At 36.6% G+C, this 15822-nt stretch overlaps 1 protein-coding gene across 9 annotated transcripts in view; it reads right to left on the bottom strand.

Moving 5' to 3' along the window:
* Nucleotides 1–15822, bottom strand: part of TCF12 (transcription factor 12) — a 407201-nt gene that overhangs the window by 58799 nt on the left and 332580 nt on the right. For all 9 annotated transcript variants that reach the window (XM_019504280.1, XM_019504282.1, XM_019504281.1 and 6 more), the window contains exon 8: nucleotides 13921–13973. In XM_019504280.1, coding sequence (XP_019359825.1) covers nucleotides 13921–13973 — 53 coding nt within the window. The remainder of the gene's footprint in view (nucleotides 1–13920; nucleotides 13974–15822) is intronic.

Raw genomic sequence — 15822 nt, 5'->3', positions numbered from 1 at the left:
TTCCCCTATAAAAATATTGCAAAGGAATAAAAAATGGGTAAATCCTGAGCTAGTTAATCTGCTTTTTGTTTTAATTAAATTAGAGCACTTGTGGCAGCGGAGACATAGCTTAATGCACCTCCAGTGACACTACCATCTGACTCTGTCTAAAGTTGCTTTCAACTTTGACAAACACACCACAGAGCAATCACGAACTGGAATCACTGAATCAAATGCAACAAGGACCAACACTTAAGCTTTATACACATAATCACTTCCTGGCCAAAAAAGTGGCACATCCCAATTAACTAGGCATCATGATGAAGCCACAGGTTGTTTTTAACAAGGGAAGAAATACATCCTTTCAAACTAACACTGTATGGCTGTCAAAGAAAACAAAAATACTATGTCTAGTCAAATATTACATTTTAAATAAGGTAAAATAGTTTACACAACAGTCCAAATGTCATATTTAAATTACACAGTACAAAGATGGATTATCTTTTGCCAATTATTTACCATTTAATTACACTATAAAATACACTTTTGTTCAGGTGAAAAAGAAGAGGAATTAAAATGTTGCATTTGACAGAAGTGCCTACTGCAATACACAGCATACATAGCCTATACCTCTGGATTCCCAACAGGAACACTATTTGGAAGCACACATTATTTATATTATTCTCTAGATTGTGGGATCATTATGATTAGTATGAATTTTTCTGTTTGAAGAATTCTGTAGATAAATTGCCATCCATGATAAGAGGAATTAAGTTACTAACATGAAAAGAAGGGGAGGAAGAGGAAAGAATTAATACTACATCCAGTTATTCTTTCCATAGTGTCCAGTACCTCCAGATATCTGACTCCATGCATTTGCACGTTAATATGGCATACTCTATAAATGAATATGCTTAATGAAGAATTATGTTCCAGAAAAAAGTTGCACTGGGACATCTCCACCTCACTCTATGTCAAACTGCCAAACCCATGAGCTAGCTCTGCTTTCCTTCTGTCTAGGGAGAAAAAGTACTGCAGGCTGAGCAAAGAAAGGGCAAGGGTCAATTTGCTACGCACCTTGCATGGGATGGAAATCATCTAACCATGCTGTAAAAATTCTGTAAACACAACAGTCCAATATGCTAAACTACTACAATCAAGTAGGACTTCCATGAGAGTCTTTTTTTTTTTTTTTTTTTTTTGCAGGGCTCCTATTACCTCCATAGATAAGCATAGACATATCTGTAAGTATACAGGAAATACACGGAGTCAACACAAAAACTAGAGTCTGCCATGCCAAAAGCTTGGGGACATACCTCAATAAATTGCATAAACCAGGCATTTAAACTTCTGTGATTACTCCAGTTTTGGATTAAATAAAGATTTAGGGACATCCTGAAGTGTTAATGAACTGAAAAACACATACTTTATTTCAGTTTTGTATGTTGATTGTATTGCTTTTCACACACACAGATGCAGGGTATATAACCATATAGGTTTTTTTAAAACTAATGATATTTAAACCAAACTCTTCGCCAATACAAAAGGCTTAGCAGCAGCTGCAAAAAAGAACATCACTGTACTTCAGACTATTAAAATGCCAGGCCTGCAGAGTGACTTGCAACTTCCTTCTTCCCTCAGGGACCACAAAGACCCATTTCAGTCCCTAGAGAACTCTGTAAGAAGCTTTGATTTACAATTAACAATGCCATTCCTTAAACCTTCTCACTAATGTTCAGACTTTCACAGACATGATATGCTAAAAGATCTTTAGATCTCTTACGCATGCTGCTTTCCCTTAGCATATAGTACTCTGGGATTAAAATCAATGATTTAAATAAATGTATCTTACCACTTTCTTCCTAAACAAAAACTGCATAAAATGTAATTTTATTTTGAAAGAAAAAGTAAAAACATTTTCTTTCTGTATTAAAATTCCAGCACATAGGAATTTTCTTAATGGTCAAGACCAATTGAGTAGTAGTTGCATTCAGTTTTGCAAAGCAAAGATGGCTAACAATGCATCTTGGAAAATCAGCTACAGTGCCTACATACATGCTCTTGGTGGAATGGTAATTTTCAAAAATCATCTTTTTTGTATCGAAGAGAGCAATCAGCTTCCTCTCAAATATGAAACAGTATTAAACCATATTACATATAAATTGATTGTTGTTAAAACACTGAGTTGAGAAATTAAATACTCAGTATTATACAGTGCTGTTTTTGTTTCTACTTTCCTGTTGCATCTCATTTATAGAACTGCACAGAACTGCAAAAGTTCAAAATGTGAAAACAAAATCAATTGGTATTGTACGGTAACTTGATTAATGTTTACTTTAACAACAAGGGAATCAGTAAGGTTGGGGCCAGGGTCAAATATAACACCAAAAACTGAGCAGCCTTGCTCCAATATGCTGCCTATACTCATAGGCAAAGACAGGTACACTTCAACAATACCCTGCGGACATTAAAGGAATTTGTTTTGCCATTCTCTCTGACAAGTAAGTGGAATAATAATTTCAGTGCACTGTGTATGCAATAAACTATCCTACTCCCATGTATGCTAATAGAAATAGCATAGCTATAACAGCACTGAAAATTATCACCATGCTGAAAGTGTACAACACCAAAATACTCTTTCCCAAAATATGCTGTCACTTAGTTTATTACCTTTTGGGATCAAATTATTCTGCTTTCAAACATATTAAACTTCTAAGAGATTTCCTGAATCACAGAAAGTTGCACTGTCTTCAGTAGATGAAAATCTGGCATAAAATCTTAGTAATATAGCTAACTGAACAAATCTATCCTAGTATTTTTGCAGCCTTCATAACTGCAGCACAAACCACCAGACACCTTCAGAGTAACTATTTCAACACAGTTATGAAGTACAAACAGTGGTTGTGATTCTTTCTTTCTTTCTAAATCCCCCTTAATATGAGCAACAGCTGCACTGAAATTTTTGTTTTCTTAAGAGAATCGTGTTACAGTGAAATGAACTGTATCTGGATCAGAGATATCCTAGCCTATACAGTTGTTTATTCCATTTTTCCTTGGTGACAAGTCAAGGGTTAATCTTATGACTCAGTCTGACAAAATAAGTCAGCTGGAGACAGGGCCAATTTTTTAAACTTGATTTCAGACAGACATGCCGTCAGCAGAGGAGCAATGAACTGACATGTACTTTGTAGCCTGAATTGTTTCCACTCATGACCCTGTACCATGTGTCAAAAACAATAAACTGTGTGTTTCTTAAGTATATAAAGAGATTATGAGATCTGACGCAAAGTGAAATGCATCACTAATAATAGTGACCTAATAATAAACTGAACTACCTACCTAAGAAAAAAATCTCAAAGGTTCATTAATTTTCAGTCAGGTTTTTTCTTTTGAATGAGATGATAACATTCAAAGTTCTAAGCTGTGGCATCGAACATTAAATTTAGTCTGTTTACTTTTTTGTCCAATCAATCCAATACACAGAACACACAAAAAGAATGAGTGACCCACATTTTTAAGACCACCACCAAATTGAAATCCTATACATCACCGAAAATTATCTTTTGTAATATATGAGAGACATTTAAAGAAGAAAAAAACCCTGTAACCACCGTGCCAAAGAGCATGTACTCTATTCAAATATACCCCATAAATAAGTAAATGTCATAACAACTTGTTTAAAATAAAAAGCTGTTACATTTATTGTTTTGATTCTTTAAATGGGTCTATTTCAATATAATAAAAACCAAAAATTTGCAGATACTTGTGTACATGACTTGTTTTTTAAAAGAAGAGTCAATCTCCCCCTAACAAAAATAAATGTTAAATATCAGAGAGAACACACTGAATTTCCTGATGAAGAGTCTATTTAAATCCTTAAGGAAAACAGCTGTTTAAAAAGGAATTGTTTGAGTAGAACAGCAGCTCTTTCCTCCTCTTCATTTTCTTTTTTTTTAGTACTATTTGCTGAGTTGAAAAATGTTCTGCTGCAACTTCAGAACCTTGGAACAAAAGGTACTTGGAAATCACTTGTAATTCAGACCCCCTGACATATTTATTAATAAGACCCCCTGACATATTTATTTCTGAACCAAATAATTATGATAAGTAACTAGATCAGATTAGGAGAGATCAATATCTATAAGTGATCTAGTCAGCAGGCCAAAAAAAACCAGACAAATTTTAAAGTATTTACAAATTGTACCTTGCTGCTTCCAGGAAACAGAAATGTGCATTGTTTAGAACATAGGTCTTTAAATCAGATATGCGCTTAAATATTTGGTTAATAAAAAACTGAAAGTATGCCATAATATTATTATGTACGTAAGGAGAAATAAGCCATTTTGTGTACTGTGCAGTGAACAGATGCAACAGACTGCAACTCAGCAAGAATGCATGTTTTTAAAGAACCAAGCTTAATGTATCTTTACAACAGAAGCACCACAAGAGTGAAAACATGAAGTACATTAACTTCCCAATCGACACAGTTAAATAGTGGTTTACCACTTTAAACTCAAATATTTGCATATCTGTATCCAAGAGAAAACCCCTACCCAACATTAAGTAAAAATGTGCTTATACATTATAGTGCCCAACATTTAAGAAAAGAAGCCTTATACAGAATATTTATGCTAAAGTTCCAAACCAGTATTCCAGGAAGGTGATATATGAAAACACAGAACATTTTAACAGCAACAAATTATTAAGTCAAAAAAATGCTGCCTCAACACCTGAGACTTGCTGTCTTTCTCAAGTATGCATTAAACTTTAGAGTTATTATTTAATATTCTTAATAGAAATGAAATGCTTTGTTACAAGGGGCATAATGCTCAGATGATGAGTAACTAATCTCTGTCAGCTTCTTCAGGATTGGGACCTAAACAAAATGCTCATAACGTAAGTGACATTTTTTTATGAATTTAAATTACCCATTAAAGCTAAATTTAATAAGGAACTTGAAATACACCATTATTTCAACTAGAAAAACTTCTGAGCTGAAAATTTTAGATACTTTGTTTTAAAAAATCCAGACAAAGTGTTATAGTTGACATTAAAACACCCACAAATGTACAGCTTCTTATGAGAGGCACTTAGCTACACAGCATAGTATTTAAAATTGGTCTATTATTCTTGATAAATGGATGACGGGTCTCACCAAACCAGTACCCTTCTGTGGGTAAGCACCACTCCACACGGTGATAAATACCTCTGTGCATCTTATTTAAAAATTAAACTTAAATCTGAGATCCAGAAAATCTTCTGAAGTGAATTACCATGTTTCTGTTACTGAAATATGTAAAAAATTAAGTGAATTACATATTCTTCATCATGAACTCAGTATGACCACGCAGATTGATTTGAAAAAGTAATGGGGGAAACAGGTCCCTCTGCTGGTCCAACCCTAGTATCATTTTGTTTAATATTTCCTTACTATAGTGTAACATGTTTTGCATTTCTCATTTACTTCTCAAAACAATAAATAATAGCACAGCTACTGTTGTGATTCTAGAACTGTCCTGAAGGTGGCTCTATAATAAAAAAACTGTTCATACAAAATCAGTCTTTTTATTCTGTTTAATAAACCAGGAACAAAGCAGCTTTAGGTGGCTTTGTGTCAAAGTGCAGGTAGGTAGCTGTACAGAGATGTAAGTTAGGAGGAACATTTGCTTCATGTTTTTGTTCGCTGGTTCATTGCGTGGCAAAATTCTTCGGAGAAAGAAGCCGTCTAGATAATCTGTCAAAAGCAAACAGCAATCCTTTTGTCATCCGTAGTTAGGGATCTAGCTAGTACTCCCTTAAGGAAGATTTTTTTTAATAGCCTAGCCTAGCTATCATAGCAAATGTCATGAAGACTTGAGATTATATCTCCAGGATTGTACAACCTGTTTCCTTTATGGTCTTGAAGTGCTAGACCTCAACATCATAAGAAACTCAATGGCGCTAAAATGTTTGGCAATTCTAATTCAATTTTAAATTTATACTCAGAGACTAACATCTGCCTCTCCATTCCAGGATGACAAGTAAATCAGCAGCCTAAAACCCCCCCAAAACTTATGCCTGAAATTTCTTCTGGAATTTATACAGTCTTTTTATTTCAGCATTGTTTTTTTCCAACAATAATTTTTATACTGTTTAATCTCTGATAATTACATGGTTACATCACACCCAAAACAGGCCAATTAGCATTTTTATTGATCAAGCAACTTAGAAAAAAAATAGCTCACTTCACAGCATAACAAGCAAAAGTTGTAGACATAACTTATTACTCTTCCAGCATGATTTTTAAACAGCTCTCTCACCAAACTGTGATCATAATCAAGCATGAGACCATAAGAAATAATTTTACATTTATAAAAGCATTTATCTCTGTTAGCTGTTATAAGGAAAAGCATGGTAAATAATGGGAGATGAACTGGCACACAGGCTTTGATGCAAAGCAGTAGTTATAGCAGTGACATATATAACTTATTTGTTAAGTGAAATGAACTACAGTCTATTCGCATTGATTTCTTTGATTAACATTAAATATAAATATAAATGTAAGATCCTTCTATTCAGAAATCGATTATAATTCACTTGCACCTTGCAAGGATACTATGAAAACCTTAAATCAGAACAAGTAGCATCAATAGAAAGCCCATACAACAAATCCTGACAGCTAAGGAGACACTTTGGCAAAAAGAACCTAGGAGAGAATTCTACTGATAAGATCCCTGAACCAGGTGGTCCTGGTGTAGTGACAACATCAGGACAGACAACTTGGATAATTCACTTAATTTTTGGAAGGAGGATGATTATTTGGGCCTACTATACCAAGACCTTTACAATTTGACAGAAAAAACTTGCAATAATTACCAAGAGCTGAAAGTTTGGAGGATTTTTTAGTTCTCTGTTCCCATACCATACGGCAGATAGGAAAACATATTGTATGATTACTCCTGCTTCCAGATCAGCTTCAAGGGAAGTCAAAAATAGTGAATTACTATACTCTAGACCAGGAGTGCTCAACCACTGGCCCAGAATGCCATGTCATCCAGCCCACAAAGCTACAGAAATTTGGCAGTGGAGGAGCAGTGGCACCTGGGCCCTATGCATTGGATTTAGTGCCCAATCCCAGCACCTAATCCCAGTGAGCGGGGCTTGGCAGCAGTGGCACTGTTGTCCCCAAGGCCCAATCCCAGTGCATCGACCTGGGAGGGAGTTGTGCTAGACCCAAGGACCCATCTGACCCACAGACTGGCCCTGCACCATTCAGCTAGCCTACAGGGTCAAAAAGTTGAGCACAACTGCTCTAGACCACTGCCTTACAAACTTCCTGGAGTCACAGAAACACTTTCATACTGGGTGCCTATATACGTGCCGAGAGGCTACTCTGACATGTTGCAATTACAATGCATCAGAGCAGACTTGATTAACTGAATCTGGTGGAGCATGGTAATTACTGCTAATTACTCCAGTATCACATGCATCAGCATCTCCATCCTGAAATATGCTGCATGGGTGCTTTAACTAAAGCTGATTCGATGAGCTTTAAAGGGCTCCCGCTGCCATTTTTCAGCGTGGGGGTGCTGATACAAATGACGCTCTGGATGCTTAATTAGAGCGGCTTGAGTAGCTGCTCTAATTAAAGCACTCACCCTGTCTCCCAGAGCACATTTAAAAATGCCTATCATTTTTTCAGCCATGGAACCCCTACCTCTAGCCTGTGAGCTGATGGGGAGCCAGGCAACATGGCCTGGCAATTGCAATGCACTGCCTTCTAGTCAATTCTGCTACTACCCTCAATCTCTTTGTAAGAACCCCTGATGACCTATATTGCAGAACCCCAGAATTCCACAGTACAATTTGAAAACCACTGCTCAAGGCTCCGGAAAACAAGAGAGACAAAAACAGCCACTGTTTAAAAACACCAAGGTCTTAGCTTGTTTGGTTTATAATAAAATCCTCAGACTTGGATAATTTAGGCATTAATTTATTCAGTACCAAAGACAAACACAGTGCTTTATAAATAGAAGGCAGGTCCCTGATGTGAAGCACTTACATTCAGGAGCAGCCATAACAAGCTGAGGGTAACAGAGCAGAGTGCTGAACCCCTGGCCTATGGGCCACATCTGGTTTGTGGCCTACAGGGCTCTGGCAAAGGTCCAGAAATTTGGTGGTGGAGGAGTGGTAGCAATTAACACTGCTACCTCTTCCCCACCACTAAATTTTCAAGCCCAGTAGGCCAGATGACATGGCCCATTTGCAGGAACTGGCTGGTATGTACGAGTCTGAGGCTGGGATGACAGGCCTGATTCAGTTTGCAGGGCCAGGACTGAGGGCATGATATGGTATACAGGGCCAAAAAGTTTGGCAACACTGGTATATACAGTGAGGGAAGAAATATGGAAGGACAGGGGCTGGGGGATACAATAGTAATAAACCAGGAGTTCTAAGTGCTGTTGCCCACGAAATTTGTGAGCTATGCATCAGTGTTCTAAATTTTAAATATATTAATATATTATGGTGACCATGGCAAGAATTAGACAAACTACTGATGCCTTTCAAGGTGTTGGACACCACAGAGAAAGGATGTGAATTTACCAATTGAGCAGCACTACATGGCTACAAGAGTCCACAAAGCCAGGTACAAATTTAAAGAAATTTCTAATGTCATACTCTGAGATTTGACACCATAATTTTAGCAAGAACAAGAATTAAAATATTAAGAAATAAATAAAACTAAACTCTACAACATGTACTTTCAACCAAAGTGTCACCTAATCCCTACTGATAATACACATGCCTCATGACCCTCAAGCATTTTAACGCACTACTGCTGGTGGTACCACCTTGAAAATAAAAAATGAACTTCTGTAAAAGGACTCTGAAAATGAAGATCATCACCCACATGTTTCAAACTGGAATACTGATTCAGAGCTGGCCACATCATCATCCAGTGAACTTTTTAGTATTGTCAATGATCCTATGTCCTCAGCTCTGAAAGATTTTTATAGTCACTCACCATTGTAAAATTTTAAACTATTCTAATATAGCTTCATTATTTTGGGCCTAAAAATCAGGATTCAGATATACATTCAAAAGCCTAGATATTTATATAAATATGTAAACTAACTCATTAACCCCCACACTTCTTCATTTCAAAGCAGTCTCCCTACCTGAAGTTGCCTTCAGGAAGAGAACAGACTATGTGGCCTATTATCTTCCTTCAGGAACTTTAAGCATGCTTCCTGTTTAGTGTCTTCACAAAGCAATTGCCCAGCTCTATCCCTAAGGGACATGGGAGGTGTAAATCCAATCCTTGGAAAGTAGATATAAGACCTCTTTTTCATTTTCCACCTACATATGCAACCCAAATTATTCTTACATCTCATGAAGCGTACTGTTCTCTTTCGCTATACATTTTATTTAGTTAGCCTATAAAGGCATATATGGTCCTGGGTATGACCATAAACTTATCCAGCTAGAGGGCCTGGTGCAACATGGTGGGGTTACTTGTGGTGGGGTAGCTCCTATACAATACCACAATGATGCAACCTCCAGAGTAAGGCGAGTATAGGGTGCCTCAAAACCCTGGCCCTCACTGCCTTGTGGGTACTCCCTGGTTGGAGAAATGCTAAGGGACATCATCCTGATAGAAATGTGCCCTGAGGCATTAGGCTGTCAACAGCAGTTCTTGTCCATTGCTCTCTGGCAGAAGCTAAAACTATTGAGGCACTGAACATCGGGACTCACTCTAGCCTTTGGATTCTGTCTCAATGGTGTAACAGGGGGACAGTAGGTCTTGGGTGGTCTTCATTCCTCCATACTCTTGCCTAGGTGTATGTGATAAAGGTCTTGGTGTGATGGTTGCAACTAGATTCATCAGGCACCTGACTAGACTTCTTAGGTGTACACCATGATCCAGAGGATGGGCAGTTGCTTAATAAAGGCATATAGCTACCTGACTTTTGACTGACTTCAGACTAACATAGCTAACTACCTCTCACTGCCACCCAGATTTGCAATAACCTCAGCAGAAACCAGATTGGGCACTCTGTGTTAGGGTTTTTTCTACATCTGTCTCTCTCCTAGGTATAAAGAAAGTTTCTGGGATCCCTCTCTCTCTCTATGTTCTCATGCATCTTTCCCTCTACACCAGTACAACAGATTACACACATTATTCTGGTTACACCACTGTTCTGTAGTGGAATTCTTACTGTAAATGATAAATTGGTACATACAACTGGCATACATCATCTACAGGGAGATGTGTCAAAGCTCCCATAACCAATCTATGAATTAGTTTCCCCTAAATATACTGCTAAATTAAAGTGGACTTTAGGAAAGGGACTTTACTTTTAATTTCGTATTAAGTTGATGTGTTTTAAAGTTTAGATTTTATACCAGAATAATTTTGTGAAGTCTTAGGTAACACACTTATCAAAATACTGAAGAGTATGTAAACATGCAAATTCTGTACTTCTGTTTTAAAAACCTCAGTTTTTAAACTTAATACACAATAAAAATAAAACAATAAAAACTTATCTAGGTAAGCAGGGTTAATCAAAAGACAGAAGACAAATCAACATAAGACTGTGACCTTGAATACACAGTATATTTAGGATGAGGTAGATTAAGTAGCAAAAGTTTACTCTAAAAATATTTCTGACATTAATCTTCTTGATTTTTAATATTTAGTACAATTATTAATGCAAGTTAAACATTGTTATGGCATTAATTAGAATTGAACCAATATTTTAACTGAATATTTAGACTTTTTCTGATGAAGAGCAATAAGTAAGAAGTAAGTATTATTCTTCGGCTCACAGAATAGTCATAATTGGATTTCAGCATATGTTCAAATGAGCTTGAGGTTTTAATTTTTCCTCTGAAGACTGTACTCTTCCTTGCAAGTGCTCAGTATAGACTCATCAAAATGTGTGCTCCACTGATTAGTTACAACTGGCCTCCAGTCACATGGTATTAATTCTGTTCCCTGACTGGGCTAAGGTAACTCCCACAATCAAAAGGAAAGCTCATAGAATCTGCTGGGGTTTTGAATCTCTCAAGGAAAGCACCTGATAAAGAGAAATATAAACATATGTATTCCACGCTACATAAGTCTTGTCTAAGGAACCACTCAAATAAGTAGGCTACTGTGAAAAAATTACTGGACAGTGCAGAGTTTATGATTTTTCTTTTCTCCTCCTTGTACAATATGCTTGTGCAGATGTAAGATTTAAAGGGCATAGTTTGATCTGACTATCTGCATACCAGTCTTCTGAGGATTGGTTCAAGTCAAGCCCCACCCATCTGAAATATATACAATTTCCTGTGTCATTCTGAGGCTGGAAAACATTCCAAATAGATTTGCCACAAATATTTTGCAGAAAGGGTACAAGGAGATTCAAGTCAGATTTAAGTTTGAGCAAACACTTGACAAAATGTCTGAGGCTCTCATTCACCTCTAACCACTTTCGGAGTAGCTACTCTTCATTATTAGGCACAATCAAGAACATAAGTGGATATTTTTTTCTCAAAACAAGTAATTCTAAAAAACTTCTGACATGCAATATCCAGCAAAAAACCCAAAGAGAAAATGTGTATTCACAAACCACAGGAAGACTATTATAGTAATACTTACAATACTAAATGATCATCATGTTTTCCAGTTAAAATAAAATTACCTTAAAAGTTGAAGTACTAAGAAGCATTCACACTTATGTAAAATCCATCAGGACTAGAAAGCATTATAGAAATCGATCTTCTAGCAACTCAAAATTAAAAAGCCAACTCTCTTCCTATGGTTTGTAAAAAGTAACAATTAAAGCTTCTTTTCTCTCCTTTGTCATTTTCTATCTAATGATAATTTGTAGCAAAAGGAGATTAAATAAACCAATTCCATTTTTAGCTTTGCCAAAATGCAGTCTGACTTGTTAGAATATCACAAAAATTATCTGAGTGCTTTCATCCTTTAAAGATTCAAGCTTCCTTAATGCTCAGTAAATTTTATTTTATGCCATCATCCACAACCAACATACCTTACATTAAAAAAAACTGGGTTTAATTTAATTTGTTGTCATCTTTTGTAGTAGCTATGCTCAGGACTGAAACATATAAACATATGGAAACAATGCATTTTAAAAACTGCATTAAGTCCATACAGATCACTGATGATTCACAGTTACTGCTCCATCTTCATCACTGAGGTTTGTTCAACGTTTAATAAAATCAGCCTTTTTCTGCCCTCTTTCTTCATTTGGTAGATGAAAAATGAAATAAGAAACATTAAACACATGCCACTTCTTAAAATTAATGCTTGGTAAGAGAAATTAGATAGATTTTTCACTTGCTAATATGATATCTTTACCTGGGCACTACTACTAAATATTAATATGTAATTTAACTTTTATTACTCTCCTAGAATTATAGTAATAAATTACATGAAAATTGCACCGTTACATGTTTTAGCTAGTCTGTCATTTTTAATATATTTCTGTTAATCTAGCAGAAATCATCTGCTAGACTGTAAAGCCATCCCTGCATAACATACAACTGTTAAAATGTAAATTGCTAAACTATTTTTAGCTGCTGCTGAAAAAAAAATATTCCTGGCCTCGGGAATAATGATTTGAGGCATTGTGTTCATTTTGTTTATCAAGCAGCTATTCAGCCTCTAGTGGGGCCCAAGTGCTTATGCAAGCAAAAGCTTTTAAGAGTGCCTGCAGCTGCAATCCTGGCTTCCAGGTAGGCTGCAGGTTCAGAGCACAGCTGCCCCAGGCTGTCTAAACTATCTCAGTTCCATCTGGAAGTATGGTTAAAATAGAATTTCAGATGCAGGTTTTTGTATATATCACAGTGAGGGTGGGGGAAAACTAGAAGACACCATCTATACTTCAGACTTAATACAAAATAAAAAGATCAGACCCATTTTGCTCCTACTATATTACTGTAGCCTGTGCAGTATGTTCTATTCAGCCTATCTGGCTTTGAGTTATGACTCATCCAAGTGCACCTGCGCCCATGTGTTAAGTACTGCCAAATAAAAGCCCAACATCCATTTACACAACAAAGAGATGTACCCCGCAAGGCAGCAGAGCTTCTCCCCCCTCCCCTCTTGTTTGTTCTGAACAGAAAAAAAAATCCTGTCCTTCACTTCACTGGGGATTTTTCACTTCACGTGGATTTTTAAATGCAGATTCATTTATAAACAATTTTCTTCCTTTAAAGAATAAAGCATATTTAATACCACAAAACACCCCTATAGCATTAGATTATCACAGCCATTAATGATTTTTCCACCAAAACCCTTCCAACCTTTTTCATCAAAGCCCTTTATTCTCAAAGGATAAATTTTCAAGCAAAGAGGGATCAACAAACTAGTTGCTTGAAAGCCTTCCTGATGCTAGGCTGAAGTTAGGAAAGGCTTAATGAAGGCTTTAAAATCCACCAGGGCTTCACAATGAACATCTGACTTGGTGATTTATGCATATTAATAACCTCAGTCCTACTGAGGCAAGCTGAGCTGTACATGTCCTCCGAATCTTAATGTCTTCAGCTCCACTGGGATTATTACAAATGTAAATTTCTAAGATTCTCAGCTATTAATCTCTGTCTGTCCTCCTGTTCAGCAACATAATGACTAATTAAACATCAAAAGACCTGTACAGGAGATCTTCTTTGACAGCTCCTGGCCCAGCTCTCTTCCCAAGAGGGGAATTCAAATGACAGGGACAAGTGGGTAAGAGCATATGAGTAAGCTACAAATCACTACTATGAAATCTAAAAACTACACATCAAATGTGTATTTAGATCTTAGGAACCACTCCCAGTTATCTAGGTTGGCTTGTTTATGAACCCTGGATGAAGTTTTCCTAATGATAACTTAAATGATATGTATATCAAGTAAATAGAGTGGTCTGAGCCCTTTTGGTTAGGAGTTAAAATTTCAGTACTTACAGAAGAAGGCAAACCAGGGGGCACCTTCCTTACTTTCTTTGTTTGTAAAGGATCTGCACACAGAAAAACACATTTCATCAGCTATGTTGTGTAAGAAAGATTAAAAAGAACAAACACCCACAACAAACAATTATTTTCTTTTTGAAATGCATTTGCTATTTTCCAGCTTCATGCATCTATTCCTCCGTATCAATGAAATGTATCTCATATACTAAAACAAGGAGCTAATAAGTAAAATACGTGTAGCCTTTTCTAAAATAGTGCCTTGCTCATATTACCTTTGATCTCAGGGGATTGTCTTCAAAGAAAGTCACTCCTGAAACGGGTACCACTATCAGGTACCCCAAGACCCTAATGTACTCATTAAACAGTGGCCTGTGATGTACAGGAGAAAGGGAGAGAGACAGAGAGTAATTTTTGGACAAAGTTTCCCTGCTTGTGTTCTTGGTAAAATTACTATTAAAAAGCATCTCAGTGACGCATTAAAATCCAAATTAAATTTAAACTGATTTCAAAACAGGAGCATCACTAAGTGGATTAAAACAATGACATACTGAGTTTGCTGCATCACAAAACCTACTAGCAGTAACAAAGTTTTTCAGCTACCTTCCAGAAGTCATTGAGACAATTCAGAGCATTTCAAAACATTAGGAAAGTTGGGAATATAGCACCCTCTCTCTCATTAGTATCAAAAAAGAAGCCAACCTAAGTGGCTGTGTAAGTAAAAAACTTAAAAACTATGCACAAAATAAATTTTAGCTGAACTAGTGTAGTCACCGTGCAAATTAAGACACCCAGTACAACAGATGCACCCCATAACTAAATTACCTGCTGATGTTATCATCTGTACTTCAGATGTATCCAGTCTTCAAACAGAAAAACTTATCCAATTTGATGTAGAATTTACTATAGTGAATTTAGTGTCAGTATATGACTAGCTAAAAATTAATTACTCTTTCTATTGTGTAAAAAGGCAAGTAATTCCAAGAGCAGCAAAGTAATGAACTTCATTAACTTTTCCTCCCATTCCACAATTCTCCGCAGTATGCATCTACTATTGCATGCCCTAGGTGCCAATTTAGAGAAAAGCTACTGTTTGGAAGACATAGTTATATTTTTCAAGGGCATGTCTATACTGGGCCATGTAGAGAATTTATTCCCAACTAAAGGTGTGAATTCAAATTAGATTAATTAAACCACAGCACCTCACACATACTTGGGAGTGGATGTCTCTCATTCAGAATTAAACTGCCTTTAATTCCATTTACATTGTAACTCAGAAGGAGTGTGTCCATACAGAAGTTTAACATGGGTTAACTGATGTATTTTTAAAATTAGGGAAGTTAATCTGAATGGAAAATCCCAAAGTAAACAAGACCCCAAAGTTACTGTTCACATTCTTCCTGGGAAATGGGGTTGAGAATCTATTTCCATACTTTAAAACGGTAGCTCTCAAGATAGGGATTGCAGCAATTTAGCATGAAGTGCCAACAGCCCCTGGATCACCTAATCCTCCCACAACTATGATTAGCCAGTATACACAATTAACAGGGAACAGGGTTTACAGTGCCTCACTTGTTCATAATTACCCATAGTGGGCATTTATACACATGCTCCGAGGGTGGGGAGGGGGAGTGCTTTAATTAGAGCGGCTCTGAGAGCCATTCTAATTTAAAATCTCAGATACTCTGTACTGTCTCTGTGCCCTCAACTACCATGCACTGAGAGCTAGTTCAGAAGCTTACCTGAATGAAGCAGAGATAAGTTGCCTCAGTTTACCTTTCACTTACTGCAGAGTCATTGCAGGTACAAGGACAGTTTCTGTACCCATAATTAATAGGACACAGGGACTTAAGAGTTCCTCTGATGCTTTGTGGTAATTGTTTGCGTGTCCAATTTTAC

Source organism: Gavialis gangeticus, unplaced genomic scaffold (assembly GCF_001723915.1).
Source record: "Gavialis gangeticus isolate Ggan-Ray unplaced genomic scaffold, GavGan_comp1, whole genome shotgun sequence".
Taxonomy (NCBI): domain Eukaryota; kingdom Metazoa; phylum Chordata; order Crocodylia; family Gavialidae; genus Gavialis; species Gavialis gangeticus.
The sequence above is the reverse complement of the archived record's forward strand: the minus strand, read 5'-3'. Positions and strand labels throughout refer to the sequence as shown.